General features: G+C 37.3%; 1 protein-coding gene across 18 annotated transcripts in view; it reads left to right on the top strand.

Moving 5' to 3' along the window:
• C11H11orf65 (chromosome 11 C11orf65 homolog) overlaps positions 1–19715 on the top strand; it is a 67347-nt gene that overhangs the window by 28934 nt on the left and 18698 nt on the right. For 9 of the 18 annotated variants that reach the window (XM_081545385.1, XM_081545375.1, XM_081545383.1 and 6 more), the window contains 3 exons: positions 7579–7632; positions 7765–7965; positions 9927–10057. In XM_081545385.1, the coding sequence (XP_081401511.1) occupies positions 7579–7632; positions 7765–7965; positions 9927–10057 (386 nt within the window). Of the gene's footprint in view, positions 1–6550; positions 6652–7578; positions 7633–7764; positions 7966–9926; positions 10058–19715 lie in introns of all 18 variants that reach the window. The other 9 variants (XM_081545382.1, XM_081545380.1, XM_081545381.1 and 6 more) reach the window with 3 other exon arrangements.

Genomic DNA, 19715 nt, shown 5'->3' with positions numbered 1-19715 from the left:
AAACTAAACAAACTGATCACATGGACCACAGCCTTGTCTAACTCAGTGAAACCATGAGCTATGCCATGTAGGGCCACCCAAGACGGACAGGTCATGATGGAGAGTTTTGACAAAACGTGGTCCACTGGAGGGAGAATGGGAAGGGCAGACCACTTCAGTATTCCTGCCTTGAGAACCCCATTAACAGTAGAAAAGGCAAAAAGATGGAACACTGAAAGATGAACTCCCCAGGTTGGTAGGTGCCCAATATGCTACAGGAGAAGAGTGGAGAAATAACTCCAGAAAGAATGAACAGACGGAGCCAAAGCAAAAACAACACCCAGTTGTGGATGTGACTGGTGATAGAAGTAAAGTCCAATGCTGTAAAGAATATTGCATAGGAACCTGGAATGTTACCTTCATGAATCAAGGCAAACTGGAAGTGGTCAAACAGGAGATGGCAGGAGTAAACATCGACATTTTAGGAATTAGTGAACTAAAATGTACTGGAATGGGTGAATTTAATTCAGATGACCATTACATCTACTACTGTGGTCAAGAATTCCTTAGAAGAAATGGAATAACCCTCATAGTCAACAAAAGAGTCCAAACTGCAGTACTTGGTTGCAATCTCAAAAAAGACAGAATGATCTCTGTTCATTTCCAAGGCAAACCATTCAGTATCACAGTAATCCAAGTCTATGACACTTGGATTCAGCAACCACTAATGCTGAAGAAGCTGAAGTTGAATGGTTCTATAATGACCTACAAGACCTTCTAGAACTAACACCAAAAAATATTGTCCTTTTCATTGTAGGGGACTGGAATGCAAAAGTAGGAAGTCAAGAGATACCTGGAGTAACAGACACGTTTGGCCTTGGAGTAAAATTGAAGCAGAGCAAAGGCTAACAAGAGTTTTTCCAAGAGAACTGGTCATAGCAAACACCCTCTTCCAACAACACAAGAGATGACTCTACACATGGACATCACCAAATGGTCAATACTGAAATCAGATTGATTATATTCTTTGCAGTTGGAGATGGAGAAACTTTATACAATCAGCAAAAACAAGACCAGGAGCTGACTGTGGCTCAGATCATGAACTCCTTATTACCAAATTCAGACTTAAATTGCAGAAAGTAGGGAAAACCAATAGACTATTCAGTTATGACCTAAATCAAATCCCTTACGATTATACAGTGGAAGTGACAAATAGATTCAAGGAATTAGATATGATAGACAGAGTGCTTGAAGGACTATGGGCAGAGGTGCATGACACTGTATAGGAGGCAGTGATCAAAACCATCTCCAAGAAAAAGAAAGGCAAAATGGTTTTCTGAGGAGGTCTTACAAATAGCTAAAAAAGAAGAGAAGCTAAAGGCAAAGGATAAAAGGAAAGATATATCCATTTGAATACAGAGTTCCAAAGAACAGCAAGGAGAGATAAGAAAGCCTTCTTCAGTAATCAATAAAAAGAAATAGAGGAAAGCAATAGAGTGGAAAAGACTAGAGATCTTTTCACGAAAATTAGAGATACCAAGGGAACATTTCATGCAAAGATGGGCTCGATAAAGGACAGAAATGGTATGGACCTAACAGAAGCAGAAGATATAAAGAAGAGGTGGCAAGAATACACAGAAGAACTATACAAAAAAGATCTTCATGACCCAGATAACCATGATGATGTGATCACTCACCTAGAACCAGACATCCTGGAACGTGAAGTCAAGTGGGCGTTAGGAAGCATCACTACAAACAAAGCTAGTGGAGGTGATAGAATTCCAGCTGAGCTATTTCAAATCCTAGAAAATGATTCTGTGAAAGTGCTGCACTCAATATGCCAGCAAATTTGGAAAACTCGTCTGTGGCCACAGGACTGGAAAAGTCAGTTTTCATTCCAATCTCAAAGAAAGGCAATGCCAAAGAGTGTTCAAACTGCTGCACAATTGCACTCATCTCACACACTAACAAAATTCTCCAAGCTAGGCTTCAACAGTATGTGAATTGAGAAGTTCCAGATGTTCAAGCTGGATTTAGAAAAGGCAGAGGAACCAGCGATCAAATTGTCAACGTCTATTAAATCATAGAAAAAGCAAAAGAGTTCAAGAAAAACATCTATTTCTGCTTTATTGACTATGCCAGAGACTTTGACTGTATGGATCACAACAATCTGTGGGAAATTCTTCAAGAGATAGGAATACCAGGCCACCTTACCTGCCCCTGAAAAATCTGTATGCAGGTCAAGAAACAACAGTTAGAACTGGGCATGGAACAACGGACTTGTTCCAAATTGTGAAAGGAGTTGTCAACACTGTATATTGTCACCCTGCTTATTTAACTTATATGCACAGTACATCATGCAAAATGCCAGGCTGGATGAAGCACATTCTGGAATCAAGATTGCCAGGAGAAATATCAATAACCTCAGATATACAGATGACACCACCCTTATGGCAGTAAGTGAAGAACTAAAGAGCCTCTTGATGCAAATGAAAGAGGAGAGTGAAAAAGCTGGCTCTAAACTCAACATTCAAAAAACTAAGATCATGGCATCTGGTCCCATCACTTCATGGCAAATAGATGGGGAAACAATGGAAGCAGTGACAGACTTTAGTTTTGGGGCTCCAAAATCACTGCAGATGGTGACTGCAACCATGCAATTAAAAGACACTTGCTCCTTGGAAGAAAAGCTATGACCAACCTAGACAGCATATTAAAAAGCAGAGACATTACCTTGCCAACAAAGGTTGATCTAGTCAGAGCTATGGTTTTTCCAGTAGTCTTGTGTGGATATGAGAGTTGGACTATGAAGAAAGCTGAGCACTGAAGAACTGCTTTTGAGCTGGGATGTTGGAGAAAACTCTTGAGAGTCCCTTGGACTGCAAGGAGATCCAACCAGTCAATCCCAAAGGAAATCAATCCTGAATATTCATTGGAAGGGCTGATGCTGAAACTGAAGCTCCAATACTTTGGCCACCTGATGCAAAGACTGACTCTTGGAAAAGATCCCGATGCTGGGAAAGATTGAAAGCAGGAGGAGAAGGGACGAGAGAGGATGAGATGGTTGTTTGGCATTACCAACTCCATGGACATGAGTTTGAGCAAGCTGCGGGAGTTGGTGATGGACAGGGAAGCCTGGCATGCTGCAGTCCATGGGGTCATAAAAATTCGGACGTGACTGAGCAACTGAGCTGAACTGAGCTGAGTAGTTTTCTGGTGATATCTTTAGGATTTTCCAGGTGTCACATCATGTCATCTGCAAACAGTGACAATTTTACTTCTTCTTCTCCAATTTGTAATACTTTTATTTCTTTTCTTCTCCAATTGCCATGGCTAGGACTTCTAAAATTATTTTTTTAAAAAAGTTCAAGGGTCTATATCCTTTTCTCGTTCCCAATCCTAAAGGAAATGCTTTCCGTTTTTCACTGGTTAGAATGTTCTTAGTTGTGGGTTTGTTGTATATGGCCTTTATTATATTGACGTAGTTTCCCTCTATGCCCATTTTCTGGAGAATTTTTATGATAAATGGTTGTTAAATTTTGTCAAAAGTATTATCTGCATCTCTTGAGATGATCATATTGTTTTTAATCTTTACTTTTTAATATGGTATATCAATTGATTGATTTGCATATATTGAAGAATCATTACATCCCTTGGATAAATCCCACTTGATCCTGGTATACTATGCTTTTAATGTGCTGTGGGATTCTGTTTACTAGTATTATGTTGGGGATTTTTGCATCTATGTTCGTTAATGTTATTGGTCTATAATTTTCCTTTTTTGTGATATGTTTGTCTGATTTTGGTATGAGGGTGATAGTGATAATGCCCTTGTGGAATGAGTTTGGGAGTTTTTCTCCCTCTGTAGTTTTTTGGAAGACTTAGAAGGATAGGTGTTGGCTTTTCTCTAAATGTTTGATAGAATTTTCCTGTGAAGCTATTTGGTCCTAGACTTTTGTTTGTTGGAAGAGTTTTAATTTCATTACTTGTGATTGGTCTGTTATTATTTTCTAATTCTTCCTGGTTCAGTGTTTGAAAATTGTACCTTTCCAAGAATTTGTTCATTTCTTCCAGGCTGTCAATTTTATTGGCATATAGTTGCTTGTAGTAGTCTCTTATTATCCTTTGTATTTCTGCAAAGGATTCACTTGTAGTTTCTCCTTTTTCATTTCTAATTTTGTTGATTTGAGCCCTGTCCTTTTTTTTCTTGAAGAACTACCATTCTGATAGTGTGGGATATCTCATTGTGGATTTGACTTGCATTTCTCTAACGATTAGCAATGTTGAGCACCTTTTCTTTTACATCTAAAAGAGCTGGAAAAAGAAAAACAAAACCCAAAATTAATAGAAGGAACAAAATCATGAAGATCAGAGCAGAAATAGTGAAATAAGAAACCAAAAAACCAGGAAAGATTAATGAAACTAAGAGGTGGTACTTTGAGAGAAACTAAACTGATGACATGTTATCCAGACACATCAAGAGAAAAAGAGAGAGACCTCTTTAAGGTCAGTGTTTTCTAACTGATCTTCTGTCTGAATGATCTGCCCATTCTTGAAAATGGAGTGTTAAAGTCCCCTATTATTAATGTGTTACTGTCCATTTCTCTCTTTATATCCATTAATGTTTGCTTTATATACTTAAGTGTTCCTGTATTGAGTACATCTATATTTAAAATTGTTTTATATTCTTTTTGGGTGGATCCTTTTATCGTTATGCATTGTCCTTCTTTGTCTCTTGATGCAGTCTTTGTTTTAAAGTCTATTTAGTCTGATATAAGTATTCCTACCTGACTTTCTTTTGATTTCCATTGCGCAGAATACCTTTTTCCATCCCCTCTCTTTCAGTCTGGATGTGTCTCTAGATCTTAAGTGGATCTATTGTAGAGTCTTGTTTTGTATCCATTTTGTATCTGCCACCCTGTGTCTTTTGATTGGAGCATTTAGTCCATTTTCATTTAAAGTAATTATTCATAAGTATGTTGTTATTACCATTTGTTAATTATTTTCTGATTGTTTTTATAGTTCTTTTTTGTTCCTTTCTTATTTTGCTCTAATTCCTTGTGATTTAATGGCTATCTTTATGTTATTTTGGGTTCTTTTCTCCTTTTTTGTTTGTGTCTCTATGACAAGTTTTTGGCTTGTGATTACCATGAGGTGTGTATGTGTGTCTATACACACACACATATTTATACATATATATATATATATTTAAAGATCTCTTAAGTTTGAAAGCATTTTAACAACCCTGAATTTGTACTTGTTAATCCCTTATGTTTAATGTTTTTGATATATTTTACAGCTTTTTTTTACATCCCTCAACTCCTTATTGTTAATTTAGATATTTTGCCACTTTTGTCTTTATCCTCCCTACTACCTAGTAGTAGTTGATCTACTACAGATGAGATTTTTCCTTTCATAATTTCTATATTTCTTTCATAGTTCTTATATTTCTAGTTTTCCCTTAGAGGAGTCCTTCTAACGTTTATTGTAAAGTTGGTTTAGTGAGGCCAAACCCCTTTAGCTTTCACTTGCCTGGAAACTTCTGTATCTACTTCAGATTTGAATGATAGCATTGCCAGGTGGAATAATCTTGGTTGTAGATTTTTTCCTTTTATCACTTTGAATATATTGTGCCACACCCTTCTGGCCTACAGAGTTTCTGCTGAACAATCAGCTGGTAGTTTTATGGGAAATCCCTTTCATGTAATTAGTTATTTTTCTCTTCCTGCTTTTAAGATTCCCTTTTATCCTTAATTTTTGCTATTTTAACTAAAACATGTCTTGTAGTGGACCTCTTAGAGTTTGTCTTATGTTGGACTGTCTATGCTTCCTAATGGAGAAGGCGATGGCACCCCACTCCAGTACTCTTGCCTGGAAAATCTCATGGATGGAGGAGCCTGGTAGGCTGCAGTCCATGGGGTTGCTAAGAGTCGGACATGACTGAGCGACTTCACTTTCACTTTTCACTTTCATGCATTAGAGAAGGAAATGGCAGCCCACTCCAGTGTCCCCAGGAGAATCCCAGGGATGGGGAAGCCTGGTGGACTGCCATCTATGGGGTCGCACAGAGTCGGACTCGACTGAAGTGACTTAGCAGCAGCAGCATGCTTCCTGAAATTTGATGTCTGTTTCTTTCCCCAGGTTAGGGAAATTTTTTACTTATTACTTCTTTAAATAAATTCTATGCCAATTTCTCTCCTTCATCTCCTTCTGGAATCCCTATAATGCAAATGTGAGTATGCTTCATGTTGTCCCAGAGGTCTCCTAAGCTATCCTTATTTAAATTTTTTTTTTCTTTTTCTCTCTTCAGCTTGGGTGATTTCCACTACCTTGTCTTCCTTAAATGTTTGGTAGAATTCACCCATGAACTCATCTAGGCATGGTGTTTTCTACTTTGAAAGGTTAATTATTGATTCAATTTCTTTAATAGATACTGATCTATTCAGATTGTCTATTTCTCCTTATGTGAGTTTTGATAGGTTGTGACTTTCAAGGAATCGATCTATTTAGTTTAGGTTATCAAATTTTGGGGCATAGAGTTGTTCATAATATTTGTTCATTATCCTTTTAGTGTCCGTGGAGTCAGTAGTGATGGCCCGTCTTTCATTTCTGATATTAGTATTTTGTATGCTCTGTCTCTCTCACTGTTGCTGCCCAGCATCACAGGACAGAGTGAGTATCGTACAGTGCATCACTAACCTGGAAAAAGATCAAAATTCAAAATTAGTAGTATGGTTTCTACTGAATGTGTATCACTTTTGCACCATCATAAGGATGAAAAATTGCAAGTCAAACAATCCTAAATCAGGGAACATGTTTGTGTGCATGTATTTAATTTTTTGGTTAGAAAATTATGCAAAACTAATGTTGTCTTTCAGGCTGAACAATTTAAGATAACATCTGTTTTCTCATCTAACTTAATATAATCAGGAGACAGGTTGGGGACCAAGATTTTTTTCTCTATTTTCCATTTGATGTGGGGCATTAAAATTTAGAAGACCAATTATATACCATTCTTACAAAATTTAAACATGGATTTTTGATTTAAAATCAAAAGCTAGCTAGGAAAGGTCAGCTGGTATTAAACTCAGATTCACTAGTCACATTGTTTTCTTTGAGTCTACCTAGAGTAAAAGTGAAAGTCACTCAGTCGAGTCTGACTCTGCGACCCCATGGACTATACAGTCCATGGAATTCTCCAGGCCAGAATACTGGAATGGGTGGCCTTTTCCTTCTCCAGGGGATCTTCCCAACCTAGAAGATAATATTTAATATGAAAATCATATATTTGAGGCATTAAAAAATACAACAAACTTCTGTTTTATGACTAGCAAATCACCTGGCACTTAAACTTTTAGATTACATAGAAAGGAAACATAGTTTGGTATCATTTTCCCAGTTGTCATGTAAATTGTGTTACTTATTGAGTATCTATAAGAAAATAAATTCTGATACTTTCTAATTTAAAATTAACTGTTTGAGGTTTATTCACTTCATCTATTTCATAAGTAATCAATATCCAGTAGCTATTTAATATAATAGAGTGAGAAATTATGAACTGATATATATAGAATGTTGAAGATTAATTTTTTTTTATAGGCAGAACTTCTAGATGCTGCTGCTGGTATTAATGTACGATTCAGATTAGGTGGTGTAAGTATGGATAAATTCTTACTTAGTAGTATTAAAGCACATTTATATGAAATTTAAAAGATGTAATTTTTAAAAACATAGACTATTTTCCTAATTAAATTGAAGTGGTTCTTTTAACTTTTCCATCTACAGGTTAAATTTCCACCTGAAATATACTATAAAATTTTCACTCACAGACATATTGAAGATCTGTGTGCTAATAGCCCTAGAGACTACACAAAACTTCCAGCAAAACATACATCTCATATTAAAAGTGATGATCTTCAGGAAGAGGATTATAGTGGCTGGTATCGTCGTGTAGAGAACAATGGCTGGAGGCCTGTTTCTGAGACAGTAAGAACAGATAAATATTAACAGTTTTCTATGTTATGTGCTTAGAAACCTATCTTTCTGAAAGTTAATTTTCAAATTTTTTTTAAATAATAAATTCTAGTAATTTAACTGATAAAATTTGCTTAACTACTCTGGGGCTACTAGTATACTTCAAGATTTAGCAATATATCTTTTTTTTAACATCTACTTCTGCTTTTAATAATCAGCTTTGAGTCTAGGCCATTTTTAGATACTCTCTGGCACTCAGCAATTACCCATCTTTATAATAAAGAAAATCTGAAGATGTTACTGACTCTAATTAATCCCTGGACAAGAAGTGGGTATTCTTGAGACTAATATCCCATTTTCTCTACAGAGCTTGTAACAGCAGACCCTAGTGGTGAATCACTTGGGTTTTCATGGTTTTGGAAAATATAACATGTATTTATATGAACTGAACAGAATGATTTTAAATATACATGGTTTCTAATGCATATATGTGATTTGAGAATTTTTCTACAGACATGTTTGTTTAATCTCCTTTTTGTGGAAATATTTCTTATCCAAGGATATTTGTAAACTTGTATTTTAAAAGTTAACATTGCTGCTGCTGCTGCTAAGTCGCTTCAGTCGTGTCCGACTCTGTGTGACCCTGTAGACGGCAGCCCACCAGGCTCCGCCATCCCTGGGGTTCTCCAGGCAAGAATACTGGAGTGGGTTGCCATTTCCTTCTCCAGTGCATGAATGGGAAAAGTGAAAGTGAAGTCTCTCAGTCGTGTCCGACTCTTAGCAACCCCATGGACCGTAGCCCGCCAGGCTCCTCCGTCCATGGGATTTTCCAGGCAAGAGTACTGGAGTGGGGTGCCATTGCCTTCTCCTAAGTTAACATTTTCTGGTTGTATAGTTCTGGATGTTTGTTTTTATGGCCTCAAGTATCTTCATTCAAATCCCTCAATCTCTGATATACAGATTGTAGAATGTGGTATCCTGGATATACTAAGCATGAAAAATGATCAAAGTGTGAATTCATTCATTCAGTCAGCAAATTTTATTGCATACCAGTCAGATGTATGGCATTTTACTAGATGCTTAAGAAGCAATGGTAAATAAAAACATTCCTCCACTCAAGTAGTTTGCCTTTTAATTAAGGAGAGAGTCAAGTAAACAGGATATTTCAGCACAGTGCTTTAATAGGGCAAATTCAGAGTGTTGTGGGGATAAACTCTCCTCTTTGTTATTCAATGTGTATGTGGTGAGGGAGGGGGAAGGAACTGGAAATAGGAAAGCAAGCAACCAGCCAGTATAAAGCATCATATGGGGAGATCATGAAGTCTTAGGATACAGTAGTGAGATTTCTGTATTCTTGGAGGGTGCCCATATTCCTTGAGGATTTGTTGTTATTGTTCAGTTGCTATGTTGTGTCTGACTCTTTGTGACCCCATGAACTGCAGCACACCAGGCTTCCCTGTCCTTCCCTATCTCCCTGAGTTTGCTCAAACTCATGTCCATTGAGTCAGTGATGCCATCCAACCATCTCATCCTCTGTCATTCTCTTCTCCTCTTGCCCTCAATCTTTCCCAGCATTAGGGTCTTGTCTTTTCCAGTGAGTTGGCTCTTCCCATCAAAGGCCATCAGTACGGAGGATTAGAGTCTTCAAAAGTCAGTAGCACCTATACTGGTCAGCTCTGTTCTTATGAGAAACTAAAACACTCCTAGAATATGTCTATTCACTTATTCATGCAACAAATACTTATTAAATAGTACCTTAGCATACTAATCCTTTTTAGTTTTTCTATGGCATGCACCTCTTAAGGCTCAATGTGCTATTTACTTAATTAGAAATATCTTAAAAGGGTCTGTCCTCTCCTCTATTTCTATCTTGGTATATTCCTACTGAACACACATAAGTTCTTGTTTATAGTCAGATAACCTCACAATCAGTAATTTAATATTTTGTGTATTCATTTTTCATTTCTCAATAGTTTTGGAGGCCTACTGAAAATGTGATGGTGGGAGACAAAAAGGAAAGTGAATTCCATTTCTCCAAACTGAAGAGAAGGCAAGATATGGAAAAGAAAAGAAAAATTAGAAAAATAGAATGGCTGCAGCAAATGTAAGTTGATGAAATACTTAAAATTATTACAGAAGTATATAGTTATTTTCAAAAATTGCTATCACTAGTAAAAATAACTATGTGTTATTTTAAAAATAAAATGAAAGATTACAGTTATTTTTTAAAAATACATAGAAAGCAAATATTTAATAAATGCTAGAGACTGTTAATGTCTAAGATATAAGTGGAAAAAGACAAATTCTCTTTGACCTCAAGGAAATCACAATTTTTTGCCACATGAGATGAAAATCAGCATTTACTTTTATATATGAGATTAATATGACCTATTCACCAGGCATAGGCATTCCCTGGTGGCACAGATGGTAAAGAGTCTGCTTGCAATGTGGAAGAACTAGGTTCAATCCCTGGGTTAGGAAGATCCCCTGGAGAAGGAAATGGCAACCCACTCCAGTATTCTTGCCTAGAAAATCCCATGGATGGAGGAGCCTGGCAGGCTACAGTCCTTAGAGTCGAATAGTTGGACACGACTGAAGTGACTTCACTAATATGACCTTCTAGACTTACTCTATACCATTCTCAACCTTTTTATGTCCCCTAAAGAAACTGACTTGTAAGGATTACACTAAAAGGCATTCTGGACCTATCTAACAAATATTGAAAGCAAATCTCAAAGGAACCAAATCATATCCAAGTTTACTTGACAGTATATAAGAACAGTGGAGAAGGGAATGGCAACCCACTCCAGTATTCTTGCCTAGGACATCCCATGGACAGAGGAGCTTGGTGGCTACAGTTCAGGGAGTTGCAGAGAGTCAAACATGATGGAGCAACTGAGCACACGCCACATACATACAAGAACAAAGCCCCCCAGATACTTAAAGGAATACAAAAAAACTTCGGTACTCAAAATCATATAAAATTAACAATGTCTACCACGTAGTAATCAATTGCCATGCATTCAAAGAACCAGGAAAATAGATCCCTGGGAAGAAAAAAAAATATCAGCCAACTCAGCAAAACACCCATGGCTGATTCATGTCAAATGTATGGCAAAAACCACTACAATCTTGTAAAGTAACTAGCCTTCAATTAAATAAATTAATTTAAAAAAATAAAATAAAAAGGTAGGAAAAATTTTCAGATAGATAAAATTTGAAGAAGAAAAGTGATTCTAAGTAAAAATCTAGATCCATACAAGAATGAAGAACACCAAAAATGGTAACTGTGTAAGTAAATGTACAGAACTTTTCTTCTTACTACTTAAACCACTTTAAAAAGTAATTAATTAACTACTGAACTATACACTTAAAAATAGTCAAGATAAATAGTTAAGATGATAAATTTTATGTTGGTTTTACCATAATTTTTTAAATGATAGGTATTACATTTTTATACTGCAAAGTAATGAGCTAATATTGATGTTGTCAATCAAGTACTTAAGTTCCTGATTCCACAACTATACTCCTTTTCTCTTATATTGAAAAACCTCATCAAACATGATATAATTACTGGACTTCCCTGGTGGTGCAGTAGATAAGAAATGCCTACCAGTGCAAGAGACATGAGTTCAATCCCTGGTCCAGAAAGATTCCACATGCCGTGGTGCAGCTAAGCCCATGTGCCATAACTACTGAGCCTGCGTTCTAGAGCATGCAGGTCACAACTGTTGAGCCTGTGAGCTGCACCTACTGAAGCCTGTGTATCCAGAGCCTGTGCTCCACAGCAAGAAAAGCCACAGCAATGAGAAGCCCACACTCTGCAACAAAGAGTAGCCCCTGCTGGCTGCAACCAGAGAAAGTTTGCCTAAAGTGGACAATAAATTAGTAAAGCTATAGAAGTTTGGAGTAACACTGTCAACCAACTTGACATAATTGACATTTATAGAGCACTGAACTCAACCAAAGAAAACAAATTCTTTTCAAGTGTGCATGAAAAACCATCACCAAAATACACCATATTCTGGGCCATAAAATAAATATCTACAATTTAAAAGAATTAAAATCATACAAAGGAAGTTTTCTAATCATGATGAAATTAAAAATAATTTAAAACAGAATAAAATAACAGAAACATTTCTTGATTTCTAGAAAACCTCCAAATACTTGGATATTAAACAGCATATCTTCAAATAATCCATAAGTCAAAGAAGTCACAAAAGGAACTTGAAAATATCTTTGGTTTAATAAAAAATGAAAACACAACATACTAAAATTGGGGGAATGCAGCTAAAGAAGTACTTACAGGAAAATTTATATCATTTTCTATGAGACTAGTGTTATCAGGTAAAAAACTACTCAAGGTTTATGAGGGAAAAAAACTACAAAAAAATAACAAACCAATATTCTCTCATGAACACGATAATAAGCAACATTATAAACAAATGGAGTTTATCCTTGGAATACAAAATTGGTTTAACATTTGGAAATCAATTAATGCAATTCACCAAATTAGCAGACTTGAAAACTGGGTATGATGATCTCAAAAAGATGCAGAAAAAGTATTTACAAAAGTCTAGCTAACATTTGTAATTAAAATTCTTGGCAAATTAAGAATAGATGAGAGCCTCCTCAACTTGATGAAGAGCATCTATGAAAAGCCTGCAGCCAACATGATACTTAATGGTGAGGGGCTGAATGCTTTATCTCTAAGCTCAGAAACAAAGATGTCTGCACTCACTTCTTCACAACATTGCACTGGACGTCCTCGTTAGCACAATAAGGGTGGCAGGGTGGAGTGGTGGGAGAGACACTGAGATTGGAAAAGAAGAACTGAAATAATCTTTGTTCACAGTTGACATGATCATCTGAGGTTAGTGATATTTCTCATTGCAGTCTTGATTCCAGCTTATGCTTCATCCAGCCTGGCATCTCGCATGATGTACTCTACATATAAGTTAAACAAGCAGAGTGACAATATACGGCCTTGACATACTCCTTTCCCAATTTGGAACCAGTCTGTTGTTCCATGTCCAGTTCTAACTGTTCCTTCTTGACCTGCATACAGATTTCTCAGGAGGCAGGTAAGGTGGTCTGGTATTCCCATCTCTTTAAGAATTTTCCGTAGTTTGACTGTGATCTACACAGTCAAATGCTTTAGCATAGTCAATGAAGCAGAAGTAGCTGTTTTTCTGGAATTCTCTTGCTTTTTCTATGATCCAATGGGTGTTGGCAATTTGGAATACTGGGCTGGATGAAGCACTAGCTGGAATCAAGATTGCTGGGAGAAATATCAATAACCTCAGATATGCAGATGACATCACCCTTGTGGCAGAAAATGAAGAGGAACTAAAGAGCCTCTTGATGAAAGTGAAAGAGGAGAGTGAAAAGGCTGGCTTAAAACTCAACATTCAAAAAACTAAGATCATGGCATCTGGTCTCATCACTTCATGGCAAATAGATGGGCAAACGATGGAAACAGTGACAGACTTTATTCTTCTTGGGCTCCAAAATCACTGCAGATGGTGACTGCAGCCATAAAATTAAAAGATGCTTGCTCCTTGGAAGAAAATCTATGACAAATCTAGACAGCATATTAAAAAGAAGAAACTTTACTTTGCCAGCAAAGGTCCGTCTAGTCAAAGCTATGTTTTTTTCCAGTAGTCATTTATGGATTTGAGTGTTGGAATGTAAAGAAAGCTGAGCACCGAAGAATTGATGCTTTTGAGCTGCGGAGTTGGAGAAGACTCTTGAGAGTCCCTTGGACTGTAAGGAGATCCAATCAGTCCATCCTAAAGGAAATCAGCCCCGAATATTCACTGAAAAGACTGATGCTGAAGCTAAAGCTCCAAATACTGTGGCCACCTGATACGGCGAACTGACTCATTGGAAAAGACCCTGATGCTGGGAAAGATCGAAAGCAGGAGAAGGGGATGACAGAGGATGAGATGGTTGGATGGCGTCACCGACTCAATGGACATGAGTCTGAGCAAGCTCCGGGAGCTGGTGATGGACAGGGAAGCCTGGCATGCTGCCGTCCATGGGGTTGCAAAGAGTCAGACACTCTTAGCGACTTAATTAAATTGACATGATCATCTAAATACAGAATTTGAAGGACTCCATTAAAAAGCTACTGGAACTAACAGGTGAATTTATCAAGGTTGTAAGATACAGAAACCAACTGTATTGCAGCAAACAATTAGAAATTAAAATAAAAAATTTACAGTGGCATCAGCAAATATGAAATACCTAGACATAAATTGCTGGAAAAATCTATATGACCTGTACACTGAAAAGTAATAAACACTGCTGATAAAACTTAAAGACTTAAACAAAGAGCTATAAGATATTCATGGATCAGAAGATTCAATATTGTTAAGATGTCAGCTCTCTCCAAATTGGTATATATAGTCAATGTAATCATAATAAAAAATTCCACTTGGTTGTGTGTGTGTGTGTGTGTGTGTGTGTGTTTGTGGAACTTAACAAGTTGACTTGAAAACTTATATGTAAATGCAAAGGAACTAGAATAGTTAAAATAATTTTGGAAAAACATTGGAGAACTTACATTACCTGATTTTAAGACTTATTATAAAACTACTGTAATCAAGATGTTGTGGTATTGGCATTAAGATAGACATGCAGATCAATGGAACAGAATAGAGAGTTGAGAAATAGACTCAAACACATGTTGTTGAGTTTCAATACATATGCCAAGGCAATTTTATTGGTAAAGGATATTCTTTTCAACACATTGGATACTCAAATGCAGAGAAATATATCTTGATCTTTATCTCACATTGTTGTTATTGTTGTTTAGTCACTAAGTTGTGTCCAACTCTTTGCAACCACATAGACTAAGCCCGCCAGGATCCTCTGTCCATGGGATTTCCCAGGCAAGAATACTGGAGTGTGTTGCCATTTCCTTCTCCAGGGGATCTTCCCTGCCAAGAGATCGAACTTGCACCTCCTGCCTGGCAGGTGTATTATTTACTACTGCACCACCTGGAGCCCTCTCATCATATATAACTTAATTTGAAAAATATCATAGATCTAAATATAAGAATGAACACTATAGTGCATACAACTCAATATCTAAAAAATAAACATTCCAATCCAAAAATGAGCAGAAGATCTATATAGGCATTTCTCCAAAGCCATAAGAGGGCCAATGGGCACATGAAAATATGCTTGACATTGCCAATTATTAGAGAAATGCAAATCAAAACCACAATGAGGTATCACTTTACACATATCAGGATGGCAATCATCAAAAAGTCTACAAATAATCAACGCTGGAGAGAGTGTGTTGAAAAGGGAATCCTCCTAACACTGTTAGTGGGAATGTAAATTGGTGCTGCTACTATGGTAAACAGTAAGGATGTTCCCTAAAAAACTAAAAATAGAGCTACCATATGATCCAGCAATCCCATAATTCCTGGCCATGTATGCAGCAAAGACAGAAATGCTAATTTGAAAGAATACATGTACCCCAATGATCACAGCACCACTATTTACAATAGCCAAGACATGGAAGCAACCCAAGTCCCCATCAATAGATGATTGGCTTTAGAAGATGTGGTATATATTTATATGTTTGTGTGTGTGGTCTCAGTCCCTTAGTTGTGTCCAACACCTTGCAACCCCATGGACTGTAGCCTGCCAGGCTCTTCTGTCCATGGAATTTTTCAGGCAAGAATACTGGAGTGGGTTGCCATTTCCTACTCCAGGGGATCTTCCCAACCCAAGGATTGAACCCATGTCTCCTGTGTCTCCTGCATTGACAGGTAGATTCTTTGCCACTGTGCCACTGATTTGTGTGGTATTCAGTTCAGTTCAGTTCAGTCGTTCAGTCGTGTCCGACTCTTTGCGACGCCATGAACCACAGCACGCCCGGCCTCTGTGTCCATCACCAACTCCTGGAGTTTACTCAAACTCATGTCCATTGAGTCGGTGATGCCATCTAACCATCTCATCCTCTGTCATCCCCTTCTCCAACTGCCTTCAGTCTTTCCTAACATCAGGGTCTTTTCAAATGAGTCAGCTCTTCACATCAGCTGGCCAAAATATTGGAGTTTCAGCTTCAACATCAGTCCTTCCAATGAACGCCCAGGACTGATCTCCTTTAGGATGGACTGGTTGGATCTCCTTGCAGTATGTGTATATATATATATATATATTATATATATGTGTGTATGTATGTGTGTGTGTGTGTATATATATATATATATATATATATATATATAATGGAATATTAGCCATAAGAAAGAACAAAATAATGCTATTTGCAGCAACATGGATAGACCTGAAGAATATCATACTGAGTGAAGTAAGTCAGATAGAGAAAAGACAAATATTACATGATATCACTTATATGTGGAATCTAATAATAATACAAATGAAACTACACACAAAATAGAATCAGACTCACAGACATAGAAAACAATCTTACAATTACCAAAGGAGAAAGTGTGCGGAGGGATAACTTAGGATAATGGGATTAACAGATACAAACTATTTATATAGATACAATATTATGCATTAAATAGATAAGTAACAAGAATTTACTGTATAACATAGGGGAGCATATTCAATATCTTATAATAATCTATAATGCAAAATAATCTGAAAAGTATGTATTTTTCTGAAAAAAAACATAAAATAAAAGCACTTTATGAGACCTTAAAAAAGTGAGTTTTAACACCATAAAATATCCAAAAGTAAGCACACAAGGAAACCTTAGTGTCTATGGTTCTGGCAAAGATTTCATAAGTAGGACACAGAAGGCATGAATTATAAAAGAAAAGGTGTTAAATTGCATTTCATCAATGTTAAAAGCTTTTGCTCTACTAAAGACATTTTTGCAAAAATAAAAATGCAAGTCACAGACAGGAAGAGAACATTTGCAAAATATGTACATGATAAAAGATTTGTAACTAGAATATGTAAAAAAACCTCAAAATTTAATGATAAGAAGACAACTTAATTTTTTTATATTTTATTATTTTTTTATATAAATTTACTTATTTTAGTTGGGGGCTAATTACAATATTGTAGTGGTTTTTGCCATACATTGACATGAATCAGCCATGGGTTTACATGTGTTCCCCATCCTGAACCCCCCTCCCACCTCCCTCTCCATCCCATCCCTCTGGGTCATCCCATTGCCCCAGCCCTGAGCATTTGTCTCATGCATTGAACCTGGAATGGTGTTCTGTTTCACATATGATAATATACATGTTTCAATGCTATTCTCCCAGAACGTCCCACCCTCACTTTCTCCCTCAGAGTCCATAAGACTGTTCCATGCATCTGTGTCTCTTATTCTGTCTCGCATATAGGGTTATCGTTACCATCTTTCAAATTCCATATATATGCATTAGTATACTGTATTGGTGTTTTTCTTTCTGGCTTACTTCACTCTGTATAATGGGCTCTAGTTTCATCCATCTCAATAGAACCGATTCAAATGTATTTTTTTTAATGACTGAGTAATATTCCATTGTGTATATGTACCACAGCTTCCTTATTCATTTGTCTGCTGATGGACATTTAGGTTGTTTCCATGTCCTGGCTATTGTAAACAGTGCTGCAATGAACATTGGGGTACACGCGTCTCTTTCAATTCTGGTTTCCTCGGTGTGTATGCCCAGCAGTGGGATTGCTGGGTCATATGGCAGTTCTATTCCGTTTTTTGAGGAATCTCCACACTGTTCTCCATAGTGGCTGTACTAGTTTGCATTCCCACCAACAGTGTAAGAGGGTTCCCTTTTCTCCACACCCTCTCCAGCATTTATTGCTTGTAGACTTTTGGATAGCAGCCATTCTGACAACCTAATTTTAAAATGGGCAAATGATCTGAACACTCTACCAAGGAATATGCAGATAGCAAGTAAGTACAAGTGACTAATGACAATCATCATTAGGAAAGTGCAAACCAAAACTGTAATGAGATAACATTATACAACCACTAGAATGGCTAAAATAGTCTGTCCTAGCAATTTTTGGCATGGATACAGAGCAAACGCAAATTAGTACACCTACTTTAGATAACAGTTTGACAGTTTTCTTTTTTAATTTTACAAGTTAAACACACATCTACCATTTCATCCAGCCATTCTACTCAGTTATTTACCTACTAGAAATAAAACATATGTCTACAGAAAGATGGTAATACAAGTTCATAGCAACTTTATTTGTAATAGCCCCAAACCAGAAACAACCCATCAACCCAAATGTCTATGGATAAACAAATTGTGATGTATCTACACAAAGAAATACTACTTGGCAGTACAAGGAATAAACTAGTCATACATAAAAACATGGATGAATCTCAAAATGGTGATGCTGAATGAAAGCAATCAATTGAAAAAGAGGACATAAATGATTTCATTTATATGAAATTCTAGAAAATACAAACAAATCTAGAATGGCACAAAGCAGGTCAGTGGTTACCTGGAGATGAGGGTGGGGGAGAGTGGGAAGATACCAAGTACCACAGGAGCTTTGGGGGGTGAGGGATACATTCATTTCTTTTATTATAGTGATGGGTTCACAGGTACATACTTTTCAAAACCCTTCAAATTGTAAGCTTAAACACAGTTTACTATTTATCACTTATGCTCAATAAGCTGTAAAAAGTGTTTAAAGAACATGTTCAGGCAATCAGAAGATCTCCATGGAGTACTCCTTCATCTCCTGCGATTGCAGGGTGAGCTGGAGGCAGTCCAGGTGCAATTGAAAGGGTCACAATGTAACCAAAAAAACTAAACAGATCTTGTGCACTAAGCTAAGGGCATTATTGGGGAAGAAGTTGGAACCATGAGACCTAGGTGGGGATATCTGGGCAGACATAGACAAGGCTTGAGAAGTTGGTGGGGGAAACGCTTCCTCCGCGTTCTGAGGCAACCGGCCCTTTTCTGCGTAAAGGCCTTTCAATGGCTGTACCTGGCTCAGTTGCCTGACACACTTGTGCTGATTCTCCTTAGGATTCCCCCACAACCATTTCCTCATTGCCTCCAGCCCACAGTGAGACTTGTACCTCAGGACAGTACAGAGAGGTACAAGGTCTACTCCAAGAGGAGCTAACTTATTTATAAACCAAAAAGAGTTCTGAGAATTTACCAATCTGTGTTGACAGGAGCTCAGAAGGATGTGTGAAAGCGGATTCTGTTGTGTTCAAGAGTTGATTGGGCTGAACTTATTGATAGGACCACACTCACCTGAGATTAGGGATTTAATGTGTTGGCTTGAGTATCCAGAAATGGTGTTCAGGAAATTCCCTGGCTTCCCAGTAGTTAGGATTCCACACTTTAACCCCAGGGGGCACAGGTTTGATCCCTGGCTGGGGAACTAAGATCCCACAAACCATGTGGCACAGCCAAAACAAACAAACGAATTTTTAAAAAATAACCAGAAATAGTGTTTTGTCTGTTACGTTGGCCTGACAAAGCCTGAACTCAATCAAAACTCTACAGTTACAAAATGCCTGAACTTCTCTAGTACACTGTAGAAAAGGACTTCTAAAGGCTTGGGGAAAGCATATGTTTGTTCCTTTTATGTGCAATGTGCTCAACCACCCACTAGCTGTAACCCCAGGGGGTCCCAGAGCAAATGCCTATCGAATCATTAAGAAACGAGGGGAGCAGCGGAATTCTTGATGAACTTGTGGTGGCTGTTCTTCCTAGAGTGTAGCTGACAGTGGGGAAAGTTGCAGTGGAGTTGGTTCCTTTAGTTCACTGGGAAGAATGGAACTTTGAAGT

The sequence above is a fragment of the Giraffa tippelskirchi genome, chromosome 11, assembly GCF_054371585.1.
Source record: "Giraffa tippelskirchi isolate mGirTip1 chromosome 11, T2T-mGirTip1v1.2.pri, whole genome shotgun sequence".
Classification (NCBI taxonomy): Eukaryota; Metazoa; Chordata; class Mammalia; order Artiodactyla; family Giraffidae; genus Giraffa; species Giraffa tippelskirchi.
This window is presented reverse-complemented; position numbering and strand designations above follow the sequence as displayed.